The following is a 27,774-nucleotide window of genomic DNA, read 5'->3' on the forward strand; positions in this document are numbered from 1 at the left end:
TTTATTGCTATGTTTTGTGTAATATACTTTATTCTTGAACCAAAATTTCTGGACAAATGGGGGGGTAAACAAATAGAAGGCACTCATGTTATCCCACATACGCACCTACCTGTGACAGACACTTGTACTTCCCCCCACTAAATTCTGGGCCCCATACCATCTCTTCAACCCAGGGCCCAGGAAAACATTGCCAGTTACTGAAACCTTTTTGGTCCTTCCAGGGCTTGTATGCATGATAGTAATAAAGCCTGGACTGAAAGAAGCTAGAATTAGTCATCGAATTGGGGGCCTGTAGTGGGTGTACAGGATGTGGATAGGCTGTGGCATCACACACAGTTCAGGCTGGATCCCGACTTGGCAACCGGTGTGATTTGGGGCGAGCTCCTTAACCCCACGGAGAGTTTCCTCATCTGAGAAGTTGCTATAATTCCTACCCCACCAAGGATGAGGTTAGAGATATTCAAGATAATAACTCAAAAACTAGCACCCTGCCTGGCACATATTGTATTTAATAACAAATTACTATTTTTTTATTACCTCTGTTTTATAAAGTAGACGAGATCCATCCAAGTAGAATATAAAGCTAATTTCCAGCTGTTATATTAATCTCAATGGAAAACCTTGCCCGTTTGTACTACCTGCCTTCTGTCTGTGGTTCCACTGGCTTTTCTGCTGCCTTCTACCATTTGCCGCTTACATAGTAAAAAGGAGTAAGGTCCTCATAAGAGTTTCTTTACGTCCGTTGCTCCTAGTCCAGCCTTTTGACATTTTTTTAGGCTTAGTTATTGAGTATGTTACTAGGACCATTTTTAATCCCTTGAACCAAGTTTACTTAAAGGACCTCCTTTCCCATGTGATATATTTGGAAATAAACAGGAACCCATGACTCAGAATGTGTTTTTGTTCACTATATGGCCTCATAACCTCTGGTTTACTCAGTAGTAACCAAGGTTCGTTTAAATTCTAAGAAACAAGGATTATAGAAATAGTTCTCATTCACATGTAAAAGTTGATAAATAAAACATCTTGTAGGAAATTGCCAGTATTATTCAAGGTTGGGTCTTTGTTTTTGTTTTTTTGGTTTTTTTCATACTGAAGAATCCTTTTATGTTTATATTATGGTTATCTATACAAAGCAAATCATTAAATAATCGTTAGTAGTTAATGTAGTTGCTAGTATTTCTAAAATGAAACTTCAGTACATTTGGAGAAATGTTAGTCATAAAATTAATTGTGTAGCTATCAAGCAATTTTGAGTTGGTACTACATGGTCATTTTCATTTTAACAATTCATATATTAGGCTATTTTATCATTTTTTTTAGTGTTGAAGGCTTTTATTTTGCTTTTTTGTTTATTTTTAAATTTATTGGGGTGACAGTGGTTAGTAAAATTACATAGGTTTCAAGTGTGCATTTCTACAATCCATCGTTCCCACTTAACCGTGTAGTAGACCCTACGTAAGTTAGACCAGTGCCACTCTCAGGGTGGTCTGTGGACCAGCCTGCAGTGAGATACACAGCATGTGAGAGTGATTTTGTGTCTATTGAATCGAATACTCTTACAGAACTGGGGCTTGTGTTTTCTTGGTCTTTTTTTCTCATTTTATTTTTCTAATAATTCATTGTTTTCCTGTATTTTACAAATGTATCGGTGTGTGGAAGTTTGGGGTTTTAGTTGTGTTTTGTTTTTTACCACGTATGATTTTAGAAGCACTGTACTAGACATTGGACTATAATATAAAATTTTGTTATTCTTAGGAGCTTATATTCCTAGAAATTGTTGATTTTAGCTGTGAAAGGTTAATATATCTTCTGACTTCCTGGAATTTTTACATCAACAGGGAACTCCATTTAAATAACAACCAGTTACGAGTTCTACCTTTTGAGCTGGGAAAACTGTTTCAGTTGCAGACTTTAGGCCTGAAAGGTATGACTTCCCCTATTTGTACTTCTTTCGGTTTGTATGTATGTCTGTGAATCTAAAGAAGCCATCTGAGGGAATCTTTTTGTCAGGGGATTTGCAGGCTCACTCAGTTTCTTAGGTACATCCAAGCAGTTTTCTCTTTTGTCCACCTGTAAACTGTCTACTAGTTTTTGTATTTTCTTACTCCTAGCTAGCCTTTGTTTCATTTGCCTCTATGTTCTGGTGATACATTCCTGAGGTTATACTTTACTTACATCATCATGATATAAACAGCTCTTTTCCTTATGTTCAAATTTCAAAAAAATGGAGTCTAATAAGTGCAGAAAACAGAGAATTTGGACATGCTAATGAAGTTACATATTTGATCATTTTTTAAAAATATTTGATTTATGAGGACTTCCTGAATATATTAGAATTGGGGGGCGTAATTGATCCATTAAAAACCATTGGAAAATATTTTTTTTAGATCAGCAAGATTATAAGTCACATTTTAATAATATGTCAATACCTATAAATGTTTTGTCTTCACCAGTCTTGTAACGTACTTTATAATTGATTCATAAAAAAGTCACATAACGAAAGTCTTCATGAATTGCACTTTTATTTCTTTAAAATACAGTTATAAAATGAGGTTTTATTCCTGTAAATCTGTTTCATATCACAAAAACAAATTAAGTGGAAAAACAAAAATAACACATTTACAAATGTATGTAAAACCATATTGAACAAACAGCTTTAAAAATGGTTCTTTGAAAAGTTTTTTTCTATGTGGGCTGGATTTGCTGGATGAAAGTAGAGATCAGGGAAATGTGAGCTGCAGATACCTTATTCTGTTACATTTCCCTAGGATAAACCTAGTTTATTTTATGTTTTTAAATTTGATGAAAATATAAAATGTAGCAAAGTATATCCATGTACTGACCACCAGAATCAACAATTAAAATTTTATTACTTTTTTAATGTATACGCTTTTTTTTTTAATTTGTGTTTTTTGTTTGTTTGTTTTTTTAACTGGGGAATATTGGGGAACAGTATGTTTTTCCAGGACCCATCCAAGTCAAGTTGTTGTTTATTCACTCTATTTGTGGAGGGCACATCTCACTGGCCCATGTGGGAATTGAACCAGCCACATGGGTGTTATGAGATGAGCACTGCAGCACTGCACTCTAACCAACTGAGCCAGCCGCCCCAAAATTTTGTTACTTCTGTATCAGCTTTTTAATGCAAAAGAAATAGAACATTATGGAATTAAGACCCTCTTTGTTCCTTCTTCCTGTAGTCCCTTTCTCATCCCAGAGGTAGCTACTGTTGTTGTGTTTTATTGGTTCAAGGTTTTGTCATTTTACAATATATATTTTACAAACCTTCATCTGTATTCATTTCTCCAAGGATTTACAAACGTAATTTGAAGTTAGGGTCATCAGTCATAGATTTTCACACTGATTTAATGTGCCTCTGAAAGTAAATGCTTGGGAGATGTAGGGCAGTCTCTGTGTCACCTTCATTTTTGATGATCCTTTGTTCTTTCATTTCAGAAAGATCCTCTACTGTTTGACATCTAGGTTTTTGTATTTCTTTCTTGGAAGTATAGTTTCACAGAGATATTTATCTCAGATATCCTGTTAGACATTGTTACCCATCTGTAACAACTGTCTTTTCACTGATTTCACCTTTTTTGGACAAATCCTATGTTTTTCTGAGCTTTGCAAGTTACGCTTTAACTCTAAAGTGCCAGCTACTTCTTAAAGCAGTTACATCATCCTTGCTCTCTGAAAACTTCTGTCATTGATTTCTCATGGCACCTATTATCTGGAAGAGAGAAAATGTATCACTTAAGTTCAAAAATCATGTCTGTTTCGTACATCATCCATTTATACAGAGCCAGGATATTTCTGCCTCATGCATCAGTTCATATCATCCTTTCTTTAAAGTTGATCGCATAGGGCTAGCATGCTTCATTTACTTTTTTTCACATTTTCCTTGTTCTTCAAAATTGTTCGACAGCGAAAGGTAGGATTATTACTTTAAATTCACATTCACTTCTTTTATTTTTTATTTTGCAATCCTTAGAGATTCACATGAACCTGTAAGAAATACTGCCGAACGGTGCATGGGCCCTTTGCCCAGTTTCCCCCATAGTGACATCTTCCAAGACTGTACTACAGTATCACAGCCAGGACACTGACATCCATGAGTCAAGATAGAGAAGAGCTCCGTCCCAGGAAGATCCCTCACTGAGCCCGTCCTAGCCACACCCATTGCTTGTCTCAGCTCACTCCCTTGACCTCTGACAACCATCTCTGTAATATTATTATTTTAAATATATCATTAATAGAGTCATGCTGTATGTAACCTTTTAAGATCGATCTTTTTCACTCGGGTTAATTCTTTGCAGATGCACCCAGGTTGTTGCATGTTTGCACCTTTCTGTTGATGTTGCATGGTGCAGAAGTACCACAATTTGTTTAGCAGCTCACCCGGTGAAGGACATCTGGGTCGTTCCTAGTATAGTAGTACCTCGGTTTTCGAACATCTCCGTGACGAACATTTTGGTTTATGAACACGCCTGGAAGTCAAACGAGTGCGAGTGCAAGATCCTGAGGCCCAGCTGTCGGCTGTTTTTGAACGTTTCAGAACTCGAACGGTCTTCCGGAATGGATTACGTTCGAAAACCGAGGTACCACTGTATTTGGTTATTACTGATGAAGCTGCTGTGAACATTCTGTTTACAGGTTACTGTGTGAACATAAGTTTCATTGTTCTAGGATAAATGTCCAGGAGTGCAATTAGTGGGTCATATGTTAGTTTTGTGTTTAGTTTTTAAAGAAACTGCCAAATGGTTTTTCCAGAGTGGCTGTGCTATTTTACGTTTTCGCCACTAATAAGTAATCCAGTTTTTTGGGGGTTTTTTTTGCATCCTCACCAATATTTGGTATTGTTACTACTTTTATTTTAGCCTTTCTGATAAATGTGTAGTGATATCTTGTGTGGTTTTACTTTACTTTTCCCTGGTAGCTAAAGATACTGAGATCTTTGCGTGTGCTTATTTACCACCTGCATATCATCTGTAAAACATCTCTTCATATCTTTGCCCATGTTCTATCTAATTGGATTGTCTGCATTTTTACTATTGAGTTTTGGGAGTCCTATATGTAGTCTAGCTACTGGACCTTTGTCAAATACTTGATTTGCAAATACTTTCTCCCAATATGTAACTTGTTTTTCTACCTATATAACGGAGTGAAAGGATTCCAACATGTGTGGGGTAGGGGTTTCCCCTCCACACCAGCAAGTAATTCTAGGACACCAACTGGGTGTCTACCATTCATCTCAGTTCTGACATTACCTACCTGGGGATGATAGCATCAGATTCCCCAGGTAAAGGGCTCAGTCCTACAAGACTGCCCTGCCCCATCCCTCCAACTTCAGATGCCAGTTGCAAGCCCAGGTTGTCTGTCACCTGTGCTTCTGATGGACTGCCTGCAGATTGGAGTTTTCTACATTCCCCTTTTTGGGTACAATTAATTTGCTAGCGTGGTTCACAGAATTCAGGAAACCTGTTTACTCACTAGTTTACTGGTTTATTATAAACCAGGAACTTAGGAACAGCCAGATGGAAGAGATGCATCGGGTGAGGTATGGGGAAGGGGCCCTTAGCTTCCGTGCCCTGTCCGGGCGTGCCACTCTGTCTCTCACTGAATCTCTACATGTTCACCAACCTGGGGGTTCTTTGAACCCTGTCCTTTGGGGTTTTTATGGAGGATTCTTTGCATGGGTATGATTGATTAAATTAACATCGGTGATCGATTTCAACCCCCAACCCTTGTCTCCTGAGGGCGGGACTGAAATTTCTAACCCTCTGGTAATCCTGGCAGCCTGCCCCCATCCCTAGGTAGGGTCCCAGTCACCTCATTAACATAACAAGAGGCACTTGAATTGCTCACACCACTTAGGAAATTCCAAGGGTTTTAGGAGCTCCTTGCCAGGAGCATTGCCGGAAGACCAAAGGTATATTTCTTACAAATTACAGTGTACCAGAGTGTCTTTTACGTAGCAAAAGTTTTTAATTTTGATCAAGTCCAGTTTATCAGTTTTTCCTTTTATGGATCCTGCTTTGGGTGTTAAGTCTGAGAACTCTGAATACCTCTAGATCCCAAAGATTTTTTCCTGTGTTTTACACTAAAAGTTTTATGTTTTTGTTTTACATTTAAGTCTGTGATCCATTTTGAGTTAAAAGAAGTGAGGGTTTAGTTTAAGGGTTTTGCTTGTTTGCGTGTTTGTTTTGTTTTTTTTGCCCGTAAATGGATGTCCAGTTGTTCCAGCTCCGTTTGTTGAAAAGTCTGCCCTCCATTGAATTGCTTTTGCTTTGGTACCTTCTTCAAAAATCAGTTGGACGTGACTATTTCTGGAATCTCTATTCTGTTACATTGATCTACGGTATGTGTCTGTTCCTTTGCCAGTACCACATAATTACTTGGGTAGTAAGTCCTGCAATAATGTTGTGAAATACGATAGACGTTTTTCTCCACTACAGTAATACACCACATAACAACTTTTTGGTAGATCGTGGAGCACTTCCACAGCGGTGGTAACCATATGGTCTGGGTTTATGTATATGCACTCTGTGATGTCCACACAATGACAAAATCTCCTAAGAACACTTTTCTTGAAACGTCCCCATCGTTACTGTGATATTAGCTTTATGAAATGATTTTGCAAGTGTTCCTTTGTCTTTTTTCTGGAAGATATTCCGTAGAATTGGATTTAATTCTTTTAATAGGTGTAAGGTTATTCAAATTATCTACTGGGTGAGTTATGACACTTTGTGTTTTTCAGGGAAGTGGCTTATTTCCTCTATGTTGTTAAATTTTTGTATGTAGCGTTGTTCATAGTTTTCCTTATCTCTTTGATTTCTGTAGGGCCCATAGTGATATCCCCTTTTATTTTTGATATTGTTAAATTTTGTCTTCTCTTTTGTTTGTCAGTCTTGGTAGAGATTTGCCAATTATTTTGATCTTTTCAAAGAAATGGCTTAAACATTTTTTTCTGTTTTCAATATCATTGATTTCTGCTCTTCAGTATTCCTGTCCTTTTTGCTTTGTATTTATTTTGCTCTATTTCTTTAGGTTCTTAGGATGGGAGCTTGGATTATTGACTTAAGACTTTTTCTCTTCTGATGTATACGTTTAGTGCTATTAATTTCCCTCTTGGCACTGATTTAGCTGTGTCCAGCCACAAATTTTGATATGTTGTTATTTCATTTTCACTAGCTCAGTGCCTTTTAAATTTTCCTGTGAGACTTTCTCTTTGCATGAATTATTTAGAATTTTCCCAGTGTTTGCAGATTCTGCTATTGTCTTTCAGTTATTGATTTTTAGTGTGATTCTGTTGTGGTTAAAGAATACATTCTGTATGGTTTCCGATCTTTTAAATTGGTTGAGGTTTGGTTTATGGCCCAGGATATTGTCTATCCTAGTGTTTGTCCCTTGGGCACTGGACAAGAATATGTATTCATCTCTTATTGGATAGAATGTTCTATAAATCTTGATGAGATCCTATATATTAATATAGTGTCTATTAGATTGATGGTGTTGTGGACATTTTTGTCTAGTTCTGTCAATTGTTGAGAGAGGGGTAGTGAAATCTCCAACTATAATTGTAGATTTCTCTATTGTCCTTTCAGTTCTGTCAGTTTTTGCATAAAATATTTTACAGTTTTGTTGGTGGATACACTTTAAGAATTGCTATGTCTTCTTGGGGGATTGACCTTTTAACATTACATAATGGCACTGTCTGTCTTTGGTAATTTTACTTCCTCTGAAATTCATGTTATCTGCTATTAATGTAGTCATTTCTGCTTTCTTTTGATTAATGTTTGTATGATTTGTATCTTTTTCTTTTCAGCCTGCTTATATTGTTATTTGAAATAAGTGTCTTATGGATAGCATATAGTTGGATCGTATTTTCAGATAAACTCTGCCAGTCTCTTTTAATTGGTGTATTTAGACCATTTACACATAGTGTAATTATTGATATGTTAGGGCTTATGTCTGCATTTTATGTATTGTTTTCTATTTGTGCTTTTTTATTTCCTTGTTTTCTTTTTCCTGCCTTTCTATGGGTTACCTAAACATCTTTTTACATTGTCTGTAGTGTGTTTGAATTATTTATTTGTATATCTTTTTTAGTGGTTGCTCTAGGTATTACTTTATATCTACACAACTTATCACAGAGTTATACTAGAGTTATTTTATCAGTCTGAGTGGAGTATAGAAACCTTAACTCTCTTTATGATCTTTTATTTCCCCCCTATTTATGATACAATTGTCTTAAATATGTTCTCTACATACATTTAGAAACAAAACAGTGTTACAAAAAGAAAAAATTAACTACCAAAGATGATTTAGAAAATTGAAAAGAAGGAAAGCCTATTAAATTCCTCCCTCCCCCCAACCATATTCTTTCCTTCTTCCTAATAGTCCAGGGTTCCTTCTCATATTACTTCGTTTCTATTTAGAGAACCTCTTTTAGTGGTTCTTTTAGGGTACGTCTGCTGGCAACAGATTCTCTTAATTTTCTGTCATCTGGGAACGTCTTTATTTTTCCTTCATTCCTAAAGGATTTTTTTTCACCTGGTATATTCTGGGTTGACACTTTTTTGTTTACAGCACTTGAAAAAAATAATGCCACTTTTTTCTGGCCATGTGATTTGTGATGAGAAATCAGCTGTTATTCAGATTGTTTTCCCCCTGCAGGTAAGGTGTCTTTTTCTCTGGCTCTCTTCAAGATTTCTTCTGTCTTTAGTTTTTAGAAGATTAATTATGATGTGGCTTGGTATGGATTCCTTTGGGTTTGTCCTGTTTTGGTGTTACCAGCTTCTTAAACCTGGAGGTTTCTGTTTCTTGCCAAATTGGGGGAGTTTTCAGCCATTATTTCTTTGAGTACCTTTTCAGCCCTGTGCTCTTTGTCCTCTGCTTCCATGACTCCTAGGACATGCACATTAAATTATTTGTTCCACAGGCCCCCGAGGCTCTGTTCTTTATTTTTTCAATCTGTTTCCTTTCTGTGGTTCAGATTGGGTGATTCCCATTAATCTGTATTCCAGTTCACCAGTTCTTTCATTTTACCTTGTATTCTCCTGTTGAACCTATCCACTGAGCTTTTTATTTCAATTATTCTATTTTTGTTTTACTATTTCCATTTGTTTTTATGTTTGTCAAAATTTTCTTTGCTGAGTGTATTTTTTAATGTATTTCAAGCATGTTTATAATTTCTCATTCAAGCATTTTTATCATGCTTGCTCTATTTTGATCAGATTCTTATCTTACTGTCATCTCAGTGTTGGATACTTTTATATATATCTTTTTTCATTCAATTTGAAATATTCCTGGTTCTTGGTAAAATGAGTGATTTTTCACTTGAAAGTGGACATATTTGTATTGTGTTATAAAACTCGATCTTATTTAAATCTTCTGTTTTTGCTGGTATTTTCTAACACTGCACTGGCAGGGAAAGTTGGGAGTTGGGGGGTGGCACCATCTCCTTCCTAAGGAGGCAGGAGTTCAGATTGCCCTTAGCCTCTGTCGACACCTAAGGGTCACTGGATGAAAGTGGCAGTTTGGGCTTTTTGTGTGGTTTCCACAGTTACTGCATTGAGGCGACCTCATTATCGCTGGGAGATGGTAAAAGTCTTGACTCTCTTTGGCCTCCTCTGCCATCATTCCCAGAAGGGCTGTGGAGGGCACCTCATCACTGTGGGTTGAGGGGGAAGTCACAGCTCCTTTCACGGTCTGTGCTGACACCGGGACACCACAGGATGGAGACGGAGGAGGTCCGACTGCCTGGAGGGGACCAAAGTCCCACCTCCCCACCTGGCCTTCTGACAGTACCCCACTCCAGCTGTGGGGACACCCACCTCCTTACTTCCTCCCAAGGGTGGAAGTCTAGGTTTCCTGTTTATTAGCCTTTGCTGACATGGATGGATGAGGTACCATATATGTTTCTTTGGTGTTTAGCTGGAGAAGAGCTGTTATTACCTAAAGGTTTTGTCTTAGTCTGCCCTTTCCTGGGCCTCTGGCTTTTGTTGTGAGTTTTCTTTCTGCGCCCATTTCCATGTTGCTGGCTTCCTCAGCTCCGAGTCCCGGATGTCTGAGGCAGATACTAAACCCAAGGAATTCTCTACTGTTGCCCTTCAAGTCCCGAGGGCCTTGGCCATTCTGCTTCTCACCATATTTCAGAGTCTTATGTTTGTTCACACAGAAGCTTACAGGGGTTTTAGTTGTACTTATTAGCAGGAGGAAGAGGGAAAAGTATGTTGGCTCCATCCTTCCAGAAGCAACTGCTCTTACGTTTGTTCCTTCTAATAACTCGATATCATGTTTTAATTCCAGAATTGCGTTAACTTTACCCTATTTGGGTACAGTATATTATTTTTCCAGGCAATGAAGAGCAGATTAAATTTAAAGGAATTCCAAAAAGCAAGCAGACATTGGGGGAACTACACCATTTGGCTTCAGCTGCATTTATTAGTCATGAGTAGATGTTTGGGGATAGTTTTTAATTTATAAAGAAGGATCTCAGAAAAGAGGATCACATAGTTATAAGTAGTCAGTGGTCGCCTCTAAATATTTTTGCACTAGGAAGTAGTAAAAAGATAGCATTAGTGGAGTGTAGTTAGAACGTGCTCCTTAACTGATACTGAGAAGTTTTTAGTTGACTTCATTTTCTCAAGCTGCCTTTAACAACGGGTTCTGGTAACTTTTAGGTTATGACTATACCCGTCTCATGGGATTGACTAAATAAAAATTTCAGGGCTTTGGTAGCTATCAATAACTGTACACATATGAGGGGATGATACTATTGTATCAACTTGTCTTCCTGCAAAGACATACTTTACACTTAGAGGAGCACATTTTTACCTTATAATTCCTAGAATCCTAAAATTAATAGATCTTAAAGGTTAGTAACATAGCTCTTCTTCCCATCCATGTAATTCAGCTGTTAATGAAGGATACTCTACTACCTCACAGGGCAGGGCATTTCGTCTTCAATAGTAATGATGTTTACCAGCCTCTTCTATTCTGAACTGGCTTTCCTCTTAGATGCTGTCCCTTAGTCCTCGTTCTGCCATTTGAGTCTAGGCTTTCACAAGAGAATAGGAAAAAACCACATATTTGTCTGGGCTGTGATCATTCTTCTATTCCATATCCTTTCCCTTTTTTTATTTGTCATGGTTAAGATTGTTCATCATTTTCACCGCTGCCTTCACTCCGTAGAATTTATCTCTTTTACAGTGGTGCTGTGGCTTCCAGAACAACGCATACCACTTGTGTGGCGTGGACTGGAGCTGTTTAGAACATTTCGATGGACTGTTTTTTCTCACATGTGCGTCAGAAGTCCTTCTGAGAGCACAAGGCTCTTACAGATATGTGTAAATCGTTGCTTTAGCTTTCATTGTGGGCACCTATCAAACAGTTACTGAATTTACAGATGGTCACAGCTCTGGGGTTTTCTGCCTTCCTTAGTGACTTAATCTTAAACCAAGCCTGCCCCGTCTTGTTACTTCATTCAGCAGAATTTATAAAAATCTTAGTGCTTGACTACGCTTGTCGTTGGGAAGTTTTCTTGTTAGCTTTGTCGTATTCTTCAATCTTGATTCTCTGATGTATAGTATTGGCTGTTATCCTTCCTTTGTCTAGTCCTTCCTCCCACTCTTCCCCAGTCCAGTTTCATTCACTTTGGATCATTATGAAAGTGTTGATGAGCCAGGGCACTTATCGTCTATGTCGACAGCAATCCATTAATCATCATTTTTGGATCCCTCTATAGAACATAGTATAAATCATTTTTACTCTTCACTCAAAAACTGAAAAAAATACTTTCGTGAGTTTGGTATGTTACTAGTAACTACACTGTTATAGATGATCTGGTAATTTTGATATATTTTTCAATTTTGAAATATTATAGTACTTGTCTTGGTTCCATTTTACCTATTTTAAAAATATTTCCAGGAAATCCACTTACCCAGGATATATTGAACCTCTATCAGGAACCAGATGGAACAAGAAGGCTACTGAACTATTTGCTTGATAATTTGGCAGGTACTGCAAAAAGAAGTAAGTGGTCATTTGTTTAAACCATTGTTTTAGGAAGCCATGTAAAAACATTGCTTAATTTTGTGTTTTATATTCAATTAGTTTCAACAGAACAGCCACCTCCAAGATCTTGGATTATGTTACAAGAACCAGACAGAACAAGGCCAACTGGTTGGTAGCCTTATTTTTTTTAACTCTTACTTTTACTTGCTCTTCCTAAACCTACCTGTACTGTTGGCGTGGTTTAGATTATGGGCCGTGTTACAGTAGAATGCTTGTGCTTGAGTTGGTTTGGGACCTACTGATGAAGACCAACTGCTTGCTCACCTGGCCTCTGTGCTGTGCGATAGAAAGCACGCTGTAAAGCAGTGCTGCTCACCCAGGTGATTTTTATCCCCCAAGGGACGTGTGGCAATATCTGGAGACATTTGTTGATTGTCATAGCTGGGGGAGTGCTACTGGCGTCTCAGGGCGAGAGATCAGTGATGCTGCTAAGCCCACATAGCAGAGAATCGACCCACCCACATCTCAGTGGTGTCGCTGCTATAAAGTATTGATCAAATTCAGCTGTAATGAATATACAAAAATCTTTCTTATTGGAAGTTTCTAAACCCTCGTATGTTCCAAGTGTATTTGATGCTACAAAATTGTGAGATAGCTAAAACACTTACATGAGAGAGAAATTGAACAAATGACCTCTAATTTCCTTTTAACTCAAATTGTATGAAAATAGGGAACTTCTATGATATGTGTAACAGGATTTGGTCTGTGATAGCCTTTCCTTTCATGTGAATCATTGCTCTGTAGAAGGAGACCTGTCAGTTTTCCACATTCTACATGAACAATTGGTGAAATGGTGGAAGGAGCACAGAAAGGAGGAGCCCTGGTCTTAGAGGCTGAGGGCTCAAGATCTTAGCCTTGGAGCTTTGAACCTTTCGTGCGCACTTCTGTAGCAGGTAGCACATTGTTTCATAAGTTGCTCATGTATCTGTCCTCCTCCTTTTTTTGACTTTATTTATGTCCACCATGTCTGGCCTGTTGTAGCTTTTCAATGAACATGTATTGAATGAATAAAGTCAAACTTAACATTTAAGTGAAGACTATTGAAATTAATTGTGGTTTTTTTCCTGCCACGTGTGTGAATAAGTAAAGTTATCTTTCCTACAGCCTTGTTTTCTGTCATGTGCTATAATGTTCTTTGTGATAAATATGCGACCCGGCAGTTGTACGGCTACTGTCCATCATGGGCGCTAAATTGGGACTACAGGAAAAAGGCCATCATTCAAGAAATCTTGAGCTGCAATGCTGATATCATAAGTCTTCAGGTAAGTCACCGGGCGAGTGTTTGTTTAAATTGCACAAATGCCCCAGTGTTGATGAAGCAAGGAGCAACCTGGGAATGCATCTCACTGACGCGTTGGAAGTCCACCTTTAGCAGTTCTTAAAATACTGGCTTTTCTGTTTTCGTGACCCTGGGAGCATTTCCTTCCTACCTGCTGTGTTTTGCAGCACTGTGCTGCCTAATTAAGCAAATGGGTTAAACTGGGTTTTAAGCATTTGCTATGAGCTAAATACTCACCTTTCCCTCCCTAATGCCCCTGCACACTGTTTTTCATTTGGGTGGCATGTTACTGAAATTGTGGCATTGTCAAGGTGTGATTTGGCTTTACCAGCTGTGGTAATAGAATAATTAGGGCATAGTGGAAAGAGCGTTGAACCTGGGTGCACAGTAACTGCGGGTTCTCAGTCCATCTCTCATAACATACATGACCTTGGGCAAGCCACTTTCTCCCCCGCAGCCTGAAATTATCTGTGAAGTTCCTTCTCCCTCTCTGATTCTTATTCCACATGAGTTCTAAAATGTGAGGAAATACACATGCTGAGAGGTGTGTGTCGTTTCCAGCCTTTACTCCTAAACAACAAAGAATTGACCTTGTCACCTGGTATCTGTCAAATAACAACTAGGTGTTCTGATTGGTTTCAGATAAATGACACTGAAAAGATATTCTTTATTTTGCAGATCAGCCTTTTGAAGTCATTTTAAGCTCTCAAACTATGTATATAAAGTTAATGCGTAGGACTGATTTTTGTCTTATGAAATAACTTGGCTGTTTACAATTTTTCAGGAGGTTGAAACAGAACAGTATTACAGTTTTTTTCTGGTAGAACTGAAAGAACGTGGCTATAATGGATTCTTTAGTCCTAAATCTAGAGCTAGGACAATGTCAGAGCAAGAAAGAAAACATGTTGATGGCTGTGCAATATTCTTCAAGACAGAGAAGTAAGTTACCTTTTTTTTTAAAAAAGTAAATTATCTCTGTTTGCAGGGTTGGGACCAGGGGTATGGAAGTCAGTTGGCTTATAAGAGAATGAGGCATTGTATTATTACTCAAGAAAATAATGCTTTTGATTTGGAGGTTTTGTTTTGACTCATCAGAAATAATTTTGCTTTGGGGACATGTTGAAAGGGCTGCTGCTATTTGTTGGGTGTTCAGTGGGATTTAACTCCAATTGTTAATTGAAACATCTTGTAATTGACGTTCCTTCCAGGATGGTAGAGGGATTCGTAAACCCATACTTTGGGAAAGAATTACTTAAAAATTACAAGATGGAATATTCCAACACAAAACCTGAGCAGAAGATGACTATATTATCTTCAGTTGTAAAAGTATTTCAAGATGTTATTTGTATCACTAACAGACTAAGAACAACTTTAAATGGGTGTGGGAAGCTTGGTGTTAAGTGTGGAGGATTTTCCATAGTGTGATTTACATGCCATCATGTCTGTTAAGGAAGTTTGGAAAAACTGCATTTCCCACAAAGCTAATATCCTTGTATTCCCAGTGTTATGTTTGCGTGTGTGTTTTTGTTTTCGTTTTAGATTTACTTTGGTTCAGAAACACACTGTTGAATTTAATCAGCTAGCAATGGCAAATTCAGAAGGATCTGAAGCTATGCTGAACAGAGTCATGACAAAAGATAACATTGGAGTTGCAGTCCTGCTGGAACTTCGAAAGGAATTGATTGAAATGTCATGTGAGTGACCTTTTCACTTCCTGTGAAATTGACCCCCCAAAATTTACTAGAAAACAGAAAATTCGTGTGTAATAATAGTCTTGTCTAACACCTGAAGAAACTCAGTGAGAATTTAAATCTTTTCTAAAATACCAAATCCCATTTTCTCTGTCACAAAGCCTAAGATGAGAAAGCATTGCCAAGAAAAACATTTCAAACACTGAAAGGCATAAAGCCAAAGAAGAAAACAGTTTTTTGCTCCTGAGAATGTTTCACATAAAAGAAAGGTTAAAGTAAATATTCAAATAGCTGCTTAGAGAGAAGAACTCCATGATTTTCTGTAATTTCTTGGCAGCAGGGATATTCTGTAAGCTAACTTCTCTTCCTGACCTACTTGTACGGTAATGATTATTTTAGAGGTCTCGAATTTGGGAGAAATTGACCGCTTATTTCAAATTAAAAAATATATTCAGAGTGACCATCATGCCAAGAAATTAAATTTCTGTCACTTGAGGAACAGTTAGAACTGGGGATATTTAACCTGATAATATGAAGGATAGGAAATATGAAAGATGGAACTTAGTGACTGTTAAATATATCTAAGGAAAAGAGTGTAGATTTAATTTTGTGAGGCCCGACTTAGTACATCTGAACTAAGAGCAGAAGTTTCAAGGAGACAGAACTGTTTAAACACCAATCTGTCCCAAATAGAACAGGCTGTTTTGATCAAGTAATGAAGACCCTATGCTGGAAATACACAACCTGAGGTTTAGATGTCTGTTTCTCAGGTTTGTTGCAGGGTAGATTAAGTCATCAGGTGGGAGGTTGTTAGGGTCTTTTTGTATTCCCAAGACTCTGAGATAATAACTTACTTTCAGACTCTAAAAATCTGTGGGCTGATTGGGCAGGTTTTGTCTGTCTGTGTTCTTTTTATCTAATGTAGCTGGAAAGCCACATCTTGGAACAGAAAAACAACTTATTCTCGTGGCTAATGCTCATATGCATTGGGACCCTGAGTACTCTGATGTGAAGTTGGTTCAGACGATGATGTTTCTCTCAGAAGTGAAGAACATTATTGATAAAGCCTCGCGGAGTCTCCAGTCCAGTGTATTGGGAGAATGTGGAAATATTCCACTGGTGTTGTGTGCAGATCTTAATTCTTTGCCAGACTCTGGTAAGAAAAGAATGTTGTTAGTTTACGTAGTATGCTTTCTGACTTAAAATGTTTTCGTTTTTTGTTTGTTATGTTTGTTTCTTTTTAGTGAAAAAGCAGCTTATTTGAAGAAAAAGTACACTCCAAAGGGTTTGGAGCAGACCCTGAGCAAAAACAAGGCTCAAAAAAGGCTAAAATGTTTTTGTAATGTATTGTTTCTGATAATTCCAAATTTAGTGAACAAATACAGTTTGTATAAAAAAATTTTGTGTGGAGTAGGGGGACTGTTTTGAAACTGAAATGGTATGAAAACCTCAGGAGGAAGGAAGGGCATTAATTAATAAATACATAGATGATAACGTGAAATAACTCGTTAAAGATAAACATACTTCATTATCCCCAGGTTACGTATAGTGCAGACTCTGAAAGGGTTTTAAGACAGCTTCTCTGAGATTGCACCATGTGGTAATACAATTCAGTTTAAATTTGACCATAATATTTGCAGGATCTCAAATTTTGGTGGGCTTGATTAGAAAATATATTTCTCATTTTGGAAATTGAAATCCTTCATTTACACAGATCATGCAAGTGATTTTAACAAAAAAGAACAAGGATTTTAATTTTTATCACAAAGTAGACTGTAGAAAGCCTTATTCTTGAATACTTTTCCACTGATGGTATAGTGAATAAACCATAGCTCTTGTAATATTGAAACTAAGTACAGTGGTACCTTGGTTTTCGAACGTCTCCATTGAGGAACATTTTGGTTTACGAACGCTATAAATTTTATGGATCTATGGTATCATTAGATAGTAAAATTTCATGCTAAATTTGCAGTTTTTAGGGTTGATTTTAAAGGTCTGGAACAGATTAATCCATTTTGCATTACTTTCTATGGGGAAACCGAGATACTTTCTTTTCTTGAATTTCAGCTCCTTGTTTATGCTCTTCCAAGTACTTGCATGCATGCGTGCATTTTCCTTGAACTTGCATGCATGCATGAGCACGTGCTCGCACACTCTGTTGCGATGGTTAAATTCAGTAGCACATCAGCACGTCACTGCCATCACAATGGAGGGAAGCGATTAATAAGATAGAAACTATGTTAAAATTTGTTTTCAGGGAAAATAAAGATATCTAAGATCCAAAGCTCTTTAGTCCATCTCATCAAGCTGTCTGGGGATTACTGCTACTGAAGCAGTTGAGGATTATTCTCTGGCAATTTCTCTACATGCTTTCTGCCCTCTATTTAGCTACAAAGTATCTGAGGGACAGAGACTGTCAAATCATACAGATCTTAACACCTATTTCCATGTTGAACAACACAGTGTTTTAATAGCAAACAAGGAAAAGTGTCCAACCTTGCTGACTTAATGAAAATTAAAATAAGTATTTGCAGAGTCCAAATCATGCTTAGGAAGCTGGGGAAATTGTGTCCGGGCTGGTGGACTTCCTCTGTAACTAGGTGGTGGCATTCTCTGCCAGAGCTGCCAGTATTTAGAATGGGACGATGAGCCCTAATCTTGGTGTTTTATACCAAGTAAATCATTTAGCATAAGTAGAAACCTTCATACTAAGATGTTGATTGTGGTTAATTCTTTTCAAAAAGTGGCAACAGCTTGAATTTAAAAAGATAAAACTAGTTTAACAAATATATACCAGACTGTTATATTATGCAACCATTAAAAAGTCCATTTATTTTCATTCTAGGTGTTGTAGAATATTTGAGCACTGGTGGAGTAGAAACAAATCATAAAGACTTTAAGGAACTGAGATACAATGAAAGTCTCACAAACTTCAGCTGTAATGGTAAAAATGGGACAACCAATGGAAGGATCACCCATGGTTTCAAGTTAAAGAGTGCCTACGAGAGCGGCCTGATGCCTTATACAAACTACACATTTGATTTCAAGGTGAGTGTGAAATTGAGAAACTTTTAAAACTTCCATTTTTTAAAGAAAGAGTCTTGTTACTTTGTCATGTCTTTAGAATTTGCAAACGTATTCAGAATGGAATTAGGCGTCTTGAATTAGTTGGCAGCAGTTTTCTTCTATCTCTCTTCTGCAGAATCCATGTGAGTGGTGTTCCATCCTTACTGAGAGACACCTGTTAGAATCATTTTCAGGGTGAAAAATCCGATGAAATAATAATAGTAAACCCTGGGTTAACTGTTGCTTTTGGGAGGCCATTATGTTTCTTATAGGCTCATTCCTAAATACAGCAGGTCCTCAAATAATTATTTCTTTTAACATTATTTCATTACAATGTTGATGAGATGCCATAGGAATTTACCTCTTTATCAACTAGCCTGTGGTAAAACTGGTTTCATTAGACATCGTTTTGCTTAAAGTCGCAGAACCTATGGACAGCGTTAAGTGAGGACTTACTGTATCTAATTTGGGGTGAGGTGTTCCATGTTTCATGAAAATTTAACTGAAACTGTACTCCTTGAGTGCCAAAATGTGGTTTACTATTGACCATTTTTAAATTGCTAAAATATATTTGTGCGCCTTCTTACACAGTTAGCTTACAATGATCTTTTCCTTAGTGCGTCTCCTCATTTTTCAATATCGGTGGTTGTTTAGGGCTTTTGTTCAGCTGTCCCTTTTGCATTTATGCTCTTAAATCCTGGTTTTCTTTTTCTAATCTGCTGAAAGAATAATCATTCAGGTTAGATTGTCCACTAGAGTGCAAATACTAGTGTTCACTGGTTCTTAATTTTAGAGGGGAGGGCTTTCTAGACTTAACAGAAACTGTTAGAACTATGACAGTTTTTTATTTGGCTTTGGGGGATCCCCAGTGCTGTCGATAATGATTTAATCCTGGGAACAGAGGAGTGTGTCGAGTTAAAGAGAGTCTGGAATAGACTGAGAAGACTGACATGTAAGTAGAATAACCAGAGAGGAAGCAAACCAGGACAGTGTAGGAGCTTAACCGCCAAGGAAAGAAGGCCTTTCTGGAGAAGGAGTGAGCGTCAGGAAGATGCTGGTGAGAGGTGTGTCGCTGAAGAGCTGAGCAGAGCCTAGAATGGGGAGCTGAAGAGTAACTGAGCGAGGAGGTAGTAAGAGCCACCTTTGAGATTCTTCCTTCAAGCACATGGACTGAAGAAGAGGTGAGGGTGGTAACCAAAGGTGGGAGAGATGAAGGGGTTTTTCTCTTGTTCCTGTTGCTGATACAGAAATGGGAAGAAGACACTTGAATGTGCTTAAATACTTTGGCCAAGAGCGTGTGAAGGATCACCTGAAGTTATAGGCAGGACAGCGCAAACCAAGAGATACGAGCTGGGCCTGGGTGGGTGCTGCTGGGGGCCCTCCTGGAGCTCACAGTGGGGGACGGGTCTCGACCACATGAAGGAGTGTGTCGTGGGGTGCACACCAGCAAGAGAAGAAAAGCGGAGATGGGAGGAGGTATTAGTGGGTGATGGAGGTCTTGGGAAGGTGATTGAACTGGACACTTGAAGGTTGGGAAGGAGTTAATCAGATGACAAGTACAGGAATGTTCTAGGCGGGGATCCGGCATGTGTGGAAGCCCTGGGGTAGGATAGAGACTGGCACACAGAAACAGTGCACCCCAGTTCATCCACCTCCAAAGGGCTAGTATGCCGAGGGGGTGCTGAGCAAGGGAAAGCGGCAGAGACGGAGAGAGGGAAGAGAAGCAGAGGCCATGTCATGAAGGGTCCTGTAAGTCGCATTAAAAAGCCTCCAAAGATCCAGACAGCAAGAATTAATGGTTACTACCACCCCTAAAGTTTTCTCATTCTGCGAGATTGGACATTTGGGGGACCCTTTGGTTTACATAGGCTTGCCTCTTCCGACACGCTATTAAGTACCTTTCTTTTCCAAACCTGACTGCGAGGGTACGTCTTGAAAGCTGCCAGTATTTTAATGTTATCTTATGTGGGGCCTTGTCTTTTTTCCCCTTGTGTTCTTCAGGGTATAATTGACTACATCTTCTACTCTAAGCCGCAGCTGAACACGTTAGGCATCCTGGGCCCTCTGGACCACCACTGGCTAGTGGAGAACAACATCAGCGGCTGCCCACACCCTCTCATCCCCTCCGACCACTTCTCACTTTTTGCACAACTGGAGCTCCTCCTGCCTTTCCTGCCCCAAGTTAATGGCATTCACCTTCCTGGCAGGAGGTAGTCAAGTACCTTCAGAGGACGACCTCAATTTCACTTGTAAACTCATTTTAAAAATCTGCATATAGGGGAGTGAGGTATGGCCACTAGGGGTTTTTTTCCTTAATGATGATTTTTCAGTCTGATTATTTGATAAGGATATGGTATGAAAGCCAGGTGCTAGCAACAGACAAATTCTGAGCCCAATATGCTTTATATACTATTAGACAGGGATCGGTGTGTTTGCACCTATCTTTAATTTGTTACAAGTAATTTTCCTGTTTCTTCTATCCAATATATTTTCATGCCTTGAAATAGGAAAATGAACAGCATATTCTCTTTGCACAGAAATCTGTAGCACTACTTTTTTGAGGCCAGTAATAACATCCAGAGACCATTCTTCCATACTTTACTTCCTCCTTTTTCAGACGTGTTTGTAAAATAGAATTTGAATTTAGCCTTTATGATTGTATAGATCCACAGAACACCTGATTTATGAAATTTTGTACTAAAATAAAATCAGATTTGGAAATGATTGTATTGTAAAATAAGGCTAAGTTTTTTTTACCTGTTCCATGTGTTAGAAAGGCCAAGCTTGTAAAAGAAGTTGCAACAGACTTTCTCTGCTGATGGTTTGCACTGTTCGGGGTTTTGTTGGCCCTTTTGTACTACTTTATTTTTAAATTGAGAACATTGCTTTTTAAATCTGTTTAAAGCTTAGGACATGTTTTTGGACCAGAGGCAACTTATCCCTGAATTCCTGGGTTTTCACGAAAACCATCTACCTACCGGGACAGATGAGCTGAGCAGTGAATGATCTGTAGGCATTTATGGAGTGAATGTAATGGTTGATACATGTACATTCTGAAATTTTTAAATCTTTAACTTTTTTAAGTTAAAAAATGACAGCTGCTTAGGTACAGCTTTTTAACTCCTTTTTGAGACCCCTCCTGTCCAATCTCCACTGTGCCTGCCTGAAGTCGTTCTCACCAAGCACTGCCTGTGCATGCAGAGAAAATCTGTGCGTCCTCTTTTATGGTTTTGAAATACCGTCTAACATTTGTGAGAATATTACGAAGATGCTTTTGGAAAAAGCTGTGGCTTTTTTCCATTGTGAAGCATGGGCTGTCACCTTTAGGAATTGTTGGGAGGGTGGCCCCTGGGTCTTTGCTCACCAGACCCAAGCACTGCCGCTCGGTGTCACTGCACCGTGCTGTCACCCAGAATACTACTATCATGTGAACGCCTTCTGTTTTCCAGGTGTTCCTTAGTCTCCATGTCTCTTTTAAAATCATTCCTTTGAAAAAAAAATTTTCCATTTGTGAAGCAGTATAAATGAGATGTATTTTCAAAACAGGTCCCTAAGACATTCTTCAGATCATTTTTAAAGTGACTAAGTCATTTTAATGTGTCGACCAAGATAAAAGTTATGTTGTACCCTGTGTATTTTGCCCATAGTGCCATTAGTAGAGTAGAAATTAAAGTCAGTGTTAACTTTGCAAAGTTAATTCATATATATTCTGGTCTCATTCATTCATTCTTATCTCAAAAATCAAATGAATTCAGAGGGAACTTGGTCTGACTGCTTTTGTTTTGACTGCAGGCAGGGGAGCAGAACCCCATGTGAGCATTAAGACAATTGCTGTTGGGTGTTAATTAACAATTTTTATACAGAGAATGAGTCATTTTGGATGATGACTTAAAATTTTATGACAAATGTTTAGCACTTATATGTGCTTATTCTGTTTTTAAGAGAGAATAAAATTTACATACTGTTTAAATAAATGATTTTTTTTTTCTTTTTAAAAAAAAATTCTCAAAAGATTTTGATCTTGACTCTTTGTCTGGGACCTGCTTTCTCCTTTGAGGTTTTTTTTTTTTTTAAAGAATTTACTGTGATGGATTTTTATTTTTTGCTTTTTGTTTAAGTTGTGCTGACACCAAACACGTCCAGTTTATAATCAGTACATTGGAAAGCTGGCAGCATTGATGTAGGACCAATGCATAACTTTTTATGGGGTTTTTGTTTTACTTTATTTTTTGGTAAAGTGTGAATAAAAGGTGTGTTGACTCATTTTTCCTAAACACTGTGTTGGTGATGTGCATCATGACAATTTCCAGTGAAAGCGAGCTGGAGCTGGTTGGACTGATGAGACAAGGGAGCTGCTTTTCCTCTGATCTGCATTGTGTGCTAAGAACAGGTCCAGGGAGCTTCATGGAGTGGGGGAAACAGCACTTACTCGTTTGTGTTTGTTCATGGACGATGTATTCTCATAGATGCTGGAACTAGAATGCACTTGTTAGATGCTAAAGGTTTGAGCTTTACAGAAAATGTTTTCATCTGTACTTGTTACTGTCTGTAAGATCTTTGAACTGGGAGACAGGATATGTTATGTCTTGAAAATATTTTGTTTTTGCCTCTTCTCGGAATACTGCCTTCTGTGGGTCAGTTTGAATAGCTTCTCCACCTTACTGAGATAGTGATAAGTTGAACCCAGAGTGCAGCTTGACAACTAAAACCTTCAAAAGAGAAAGAAATCATTTGGATCTATAGGGAATAAATGGTCACACCAAAATAGACTGTGATACTTTTGTTGAGCAAGATTTGGGTTTTAAATATTTCTGTGTCCTGAATAATTTCCAATAATCCATACATGCAATAAAAACTAGTGTGTGTTCACATAGGTTTTTTTTGCAAAAATTTGTAATAAATACATTTAATGTGGAGTTGCCATAATGTAATTTCAGTGTTCTTGCTGGGTAAATCCATCTTACGAATATTTTACAGAAAATGTGGTGTATGTTTTCTATTTTAATGATCAGAAATTTGGAGGCACTCGATTCCTTGTAAATCTCTTGAAGTACAGTTTACTCGTACTAGTGGTAATTATTTATGCTTTAAGAATTTAAATTATGTTCATCAAAATTAATTTATGGCATAATTTAAACTAAAGTTGTAGATATAAAACATTGATCGCAACTTTAATCGTCCTAGAAGATAGGCAGGGAACACCTCCAAGGCATGCGTTATTTTTACCTGCTTTGGTGACAGCCAGAAAAACTTATTTGGAGTTAGCACTTTGAAAGCTGAGGATATTGTTAAACTAGTGGAATGCACTTCTAAATGTTGACATTGAAATTTCACAGCCCTTCTAAATTCAGGTTTCCAATAATACATTCCACTTTTAGTATTCCAGTTTTTACTGTTTAAACTCATGGGATTTGTCTCCATAGTGACTTTTAAGGTTTTGGGGTCATGTCGTTTTAGGGCAAAGCCAACCTAGGCAGTACAATTCCAGCCGTTCTTTTGATGAACAATCAGAATACCCGGTACAAATGCTGCAGATAATTCAAAGACACCCTTAGCAAGTGTTTCTCCCCCCCCATTCCAAACAGTATTTCAAGATGTTCACTTTGTTCTTTTTGGTTCCGTCAATTTTAATAACCGGTTTGTTGAAGTTGTATCTAAAATAGAGCATTTTATTTTTCTTCACAGTACATTATGTTGTGTAATGCACTGGACTAACTTTTGTTTGCCATTCATGTAACAAAACCCAGCGCATGATCTGCACTAAGCTCAGAGAATGTCGCATTTGCCTAGGCAGCTCTTTGATAAGGGTTAACGGGAAACTGAACATGTACCTATGGACTGGAGGTGACAAGGGCTTTTACTGTTCTTTTCAGTGGAACCTTCTCGGTCAAATTGTAACTAGCTAGTATTATATTTATATACAGGGTCTCTTTTCTTTACCGATGTATTTTCCTACTCATAGCCAACCAATAAATTCAATATCTGTTTCAAATATTTTAAAAGTGTAATTTGTATAGCTGTAGTACTGAGGCTTGAGAAAAAGAAGTGTTACTCAGCAGACCACATATGTAAAATCCTGCGTCGTCCAGGCCTGACTCACCCTTGGAACGGGGGAGGGGGTCAGTGAGGGGACATGGCGTGCTGTTGTAGAGATGGTGTAAACGTAGGGTTTCCTTGGTGGCTGTGCTGTTCTCTGTAACACTCGTACCTTTGCCAAAGTTCAGTTTTATATTTAGGCAACTGAAGGTCCTTTCACCTTCAGGATCGCTGTTGTTACCACAGACCTCATGATGAGCTCATGTGTCTTCCGTCTTGGAGGAGGCTGACATGTTTTAAATAAATGCTTTTAAATACAGTAGCAAACATTGTGTTGGTGGGGTTATACTAACTCATTAAATGTTTTACTTGTTACATGTATATTTTATTACATATAATAAACACACATACACATACATACTTTAAAAATGCGTGACTTCCCAGCTCTCCTTCCCATTTGCTTTTTAGGAACTACTATAATAAATGTAAAATTTTATGTAGATGCCGGAAAAATCATTTAAAATCAGAAAACAATTTAGATAAAATAAATGTTTGCTGAGATGTTTTTTAAAGAAGGCATATTCTACCTATGCCTTAATTTGTAATTTTATCTCTCTAGCATAAGTCTTGTTCTTCTTTATTGTCAAAAAATACATGTAAAAAAGTTAATGAAGTTGCCTGTATTACTGTACAAATTCTCATTAATGTTCTTTAGAGGAACAAGTACCTAAGGAAACATGAACTGGAATATATTTAGAATAGTTTTTAGGTTTCAGGTAACAATGTTATATATACTGAGAATTCCCCTTTTGGCTTTGGAGTATTATTTAGGCGTTCAAGTTTAAATTGATTTTAAAACTAAGCTTTTGCAAATACTGTAAAGATAATTTTAGTATAAGGTTATATATTAGAAGACTCTGAGAGAAGATAGTTTTTACTAGAATTTTACAAGAATTTGAGAAATATTTCTAAGTTAATTTCCTCCCATAATAAAATACAAAGTGTTCTAAGTAGATTTGTTCTTCAAATGAGTCTAACCAACAAGTCTAAAGCTAGGAATTGGGAGACTGCTGGATTACACGCCTGAAGACTGGTTTCTACAGTTTCCTTATCAGCATTAACATTTTTAATTCAAATGAATGAGATGTTAGTTTTCTCATTTTCTTTGAACTGCAAACTTCAAATCCCTCTAATCTACCCAAAAGCATATTAATTATTTGGGGCCTGTCATGGGAAACTCTGCTCACTACACCAGTTTGACCTTAATGCCAGAACCTTCCAGCCTTCCTAGCACAGTGAGTCTGAGCCATGGTCCTGGAGATCCTACCAGCCTGGCGGCCTCGTCAGTTAGCAACCTCTCACTGCCAGCCCTGCAGCCCTGCTGAGTTCAGCATCTCTCCTTCATGGCACTCCTGCTAGTGCCAGTCTTTTCCCAGCTTGATGAAATTCTTAAACCCGGTCCGGGAGAAACATTGAAAAGGGGACCATGGTGTCCCCATCGTCCAGGTAGAAAAAATCTGCAAAATGCAGGGCTTGCTTTCCTTTGAATATTCACACGATGCAGGTGGCCGACTGTCAGGTGGTCGTGCAGGAATGGGGTGTGGATGCCGCATCCTGAGCGTTAGTGGGGAGTCAGGACGTGTGCATGCCGGAGGACTTCCGGCCCGGAGAGCACTGGAGTGGCTGGAATCCCAAGGGTGGTGCCTTCTGAACCTTGAACCATATGCTCAAGTTGGAACTCCATCCTATAGGTGGCGGTAAAGAGCCACACAGGGTTTTAAATGGGAGCAGCATTACCAGGTTAGTGCTAGCAACACTGGAGGATGGATTAAAAGAGTAAGACTAGTTAGCTGGGTTCTGGCGTGGTCCAGTTGACAGATGATAAGCTGAGGACAGCTCGCAGGGCAGTAAGAATAGAAAGGAAGGGGAATTTGAAGTTTTTGGGAAATAGAATCATTAAGAATGTTGATTCCTACCTCACTTGTGGGAGAAGAGACAGGTAAGTGTCTTTTGTTCAGTCACTCACTGTTTCCTGACTCGACATCTCATGTCTTTACCAGCAAGACCCTAATTTTTCTTCTACTGACCTGACAAGAACATTTGGTCAAAGAATTTTGTTTCTCAAGGTGCATTTTAACTTCATTTCCCATTATTGTTCATTCAGATTTCAGTTTGGAAAGGAGATCCAGTGTGCCCCTACTAAATAGTTGAATAAATCCAGAAAATAATAAAAGATAGCATTTGATGCTAACTTAATTCTTTCAGCTAATTTCCTTTGGACTTTTTCATATTCTTGAAAATGGTGTAAGTGTAAACAGGCTGCCCATCAGGGATTACTAGGTAAAACTAAGCATTAGAAGGTACTTTAATAGAGCAACACACTACAAATGGAGAAGATCCAAGAATTCTAAATCCAGTTAAGTTTTCCCTCACATAACGGATTAAACGGTTCAATATGGTAGCCTTTAGCCACATGTGGATTTTGAATACTTAAAATATGATTGTGACTGGAACTGTTTTTCTGTTAAACGAAACATTATTTTGATGGGACCATATTTCCCCTGATCTCTCACATTGTATAAGATACGGAACCAGTGTATTGCTTGTTTATATTGCACATGTCACCAGTTGATGTCAAAGAATTCCATTCTAATAATGTTTTACTAACCCAAGTAACATAATGTGTTAGTTGAATATTTTATGCAAACAGCATGAGTTAACTGTACCTATGTAAGTCATAATTAGTAATTAAATTGAGATAACGTTTTAATATATTTAAATTATTTTTCTAGTTTAAAAAATAAGGATGGGCAAATTACTAAATTCAAAATCAGTTCTGATACAGAACTGAGCTAGTACCACAACTGGAAAAGCCTGGAAGGCATATTATGAATTTCATGATGAATGATAATTGCAATTTGCTGCACCAGAGCAAAAGGAAAAATGTGGGGGAAAACATAGTAAAGTGAACAATATTAAGGTACATTTTCTTCAAATGCATATTGAATCTAATGTTTCCTCTCAGTGATTTAAAAAGAATTGATGAAATTAATCGCCTGAAATGTCCAACAAAGTTTTTAAACAGTTTATAAGAGGATAAGAACTTGTATATTTAGGCAGTTATAAAAGAGCTTGTATTCCTGCATAGAAAAACAAAATTTTAATGACAATATGGTTTTTTTTAAATATGGGGAAATTTTGTTAGAAAATTATGAGGGAAAGAAAATGTTTTACAAAAATGAAATTTCTTTAATTAAGCTAACAGTTAACCTATAGACAACGAGACCTAATACTGAAGATCAATTGATTCAGAATTTGAAAAATTGGAAGTACTTACTTGTTAGCTTTAGATGAGTTGTGTGATATAAAAGACGCTGCCCAGTTAGTACTTTGCGTACACTTTGTCTTAAAGGACTTCCACGTTTACAAAGAAATGTGAATTCTCACCCTAAAATAAACAGGTATTTTTGCATCTTTTACACCGGCCAAAGAATTTCTGTCGGATATGGGGGGTGGGCAGGGTAAGAGTTTCTATCACTACAAATAGTGCTCCAGTTATGTTAGGTCAAAAATCGGGATTTACTGGAATTTTTAAAGGTGCCTGTGTTTCCCTTATGTTGT

At 37.8% G+C, this 27,774-nt stretch overlaps 1 protein-coding gene across 5 annotated transcripts in view; it reads left to right on the forward strand.

The window, feature by feature from the left end:
- Positions 1–24,073, forward strand: part of CNOT6 (CCR4-NOT transcription complex subunit 6) — a 54,597-nt gene extending 30,524 nt beyond the window's left edge. For 3 of the 5 annotated variants that reach the window (XM_033096221.1, XM_033096223.1, XM_033096222.1), the window contains 9 exons: positions 1,842–1,927; positions 11,935–12,039; positions 12,121–12,189; positions 13,186–13,343; positions 14,145–14,299; positions 14,900–15,054; positions 15,977–16,207; positions 17,897–18,099; positions 20,119–24,073. In XM_033096221.1, the coding sequence (XP_032952112.1) occupies positions 1,842–1,927; positions 11,935–12,039; positions 12,121–12,189; positions 13,186–13,343; positions 14,145–14,299; positions 14,900–15,054; positions 15,977–16,207; positions 17,897–18,099; positions 20,119–20,331 (1,375 nt within the window). In that variant the 3' untranslated portion in view covers positions 20,332–24,073. The remainder of the gene's footprint in view (positions 1–1,841; positions 1,928–11,934; positions 12,040–12,120; positions 12,190–13,185; positions 13,344–14,144; positions 14,300–14,899; positions 15,055–15,976; positions 16,208–17,896; positions 18,100–20,118) is intronic. The other 2 variants (XM_033096224.1, XM_033096225.1) reach the window with 1 other exon arrangement.
- The last annotated feature ends 3,701 nt before the right edge of the window (positions 24,074–27,774 follow it).

This window comes from Rhinolophus ferrumequinum, chromosome 24 (assembly GCF_004115265.2).
Source record: "Rhinolophus ferrumequinum isolate MPI-CBG mRhiFer1 chromosome 24, mRhiFer1_v1.p, whole genome shotgun sequence".
Taxonomy (NCBI): domain Eukaryota; kingdom Metazoa; phylum Chordata; class Mammalia; order Chiroptera; family Rhinolophidae; genus Rhinolophus; species Rhinolophus ferrumequinum.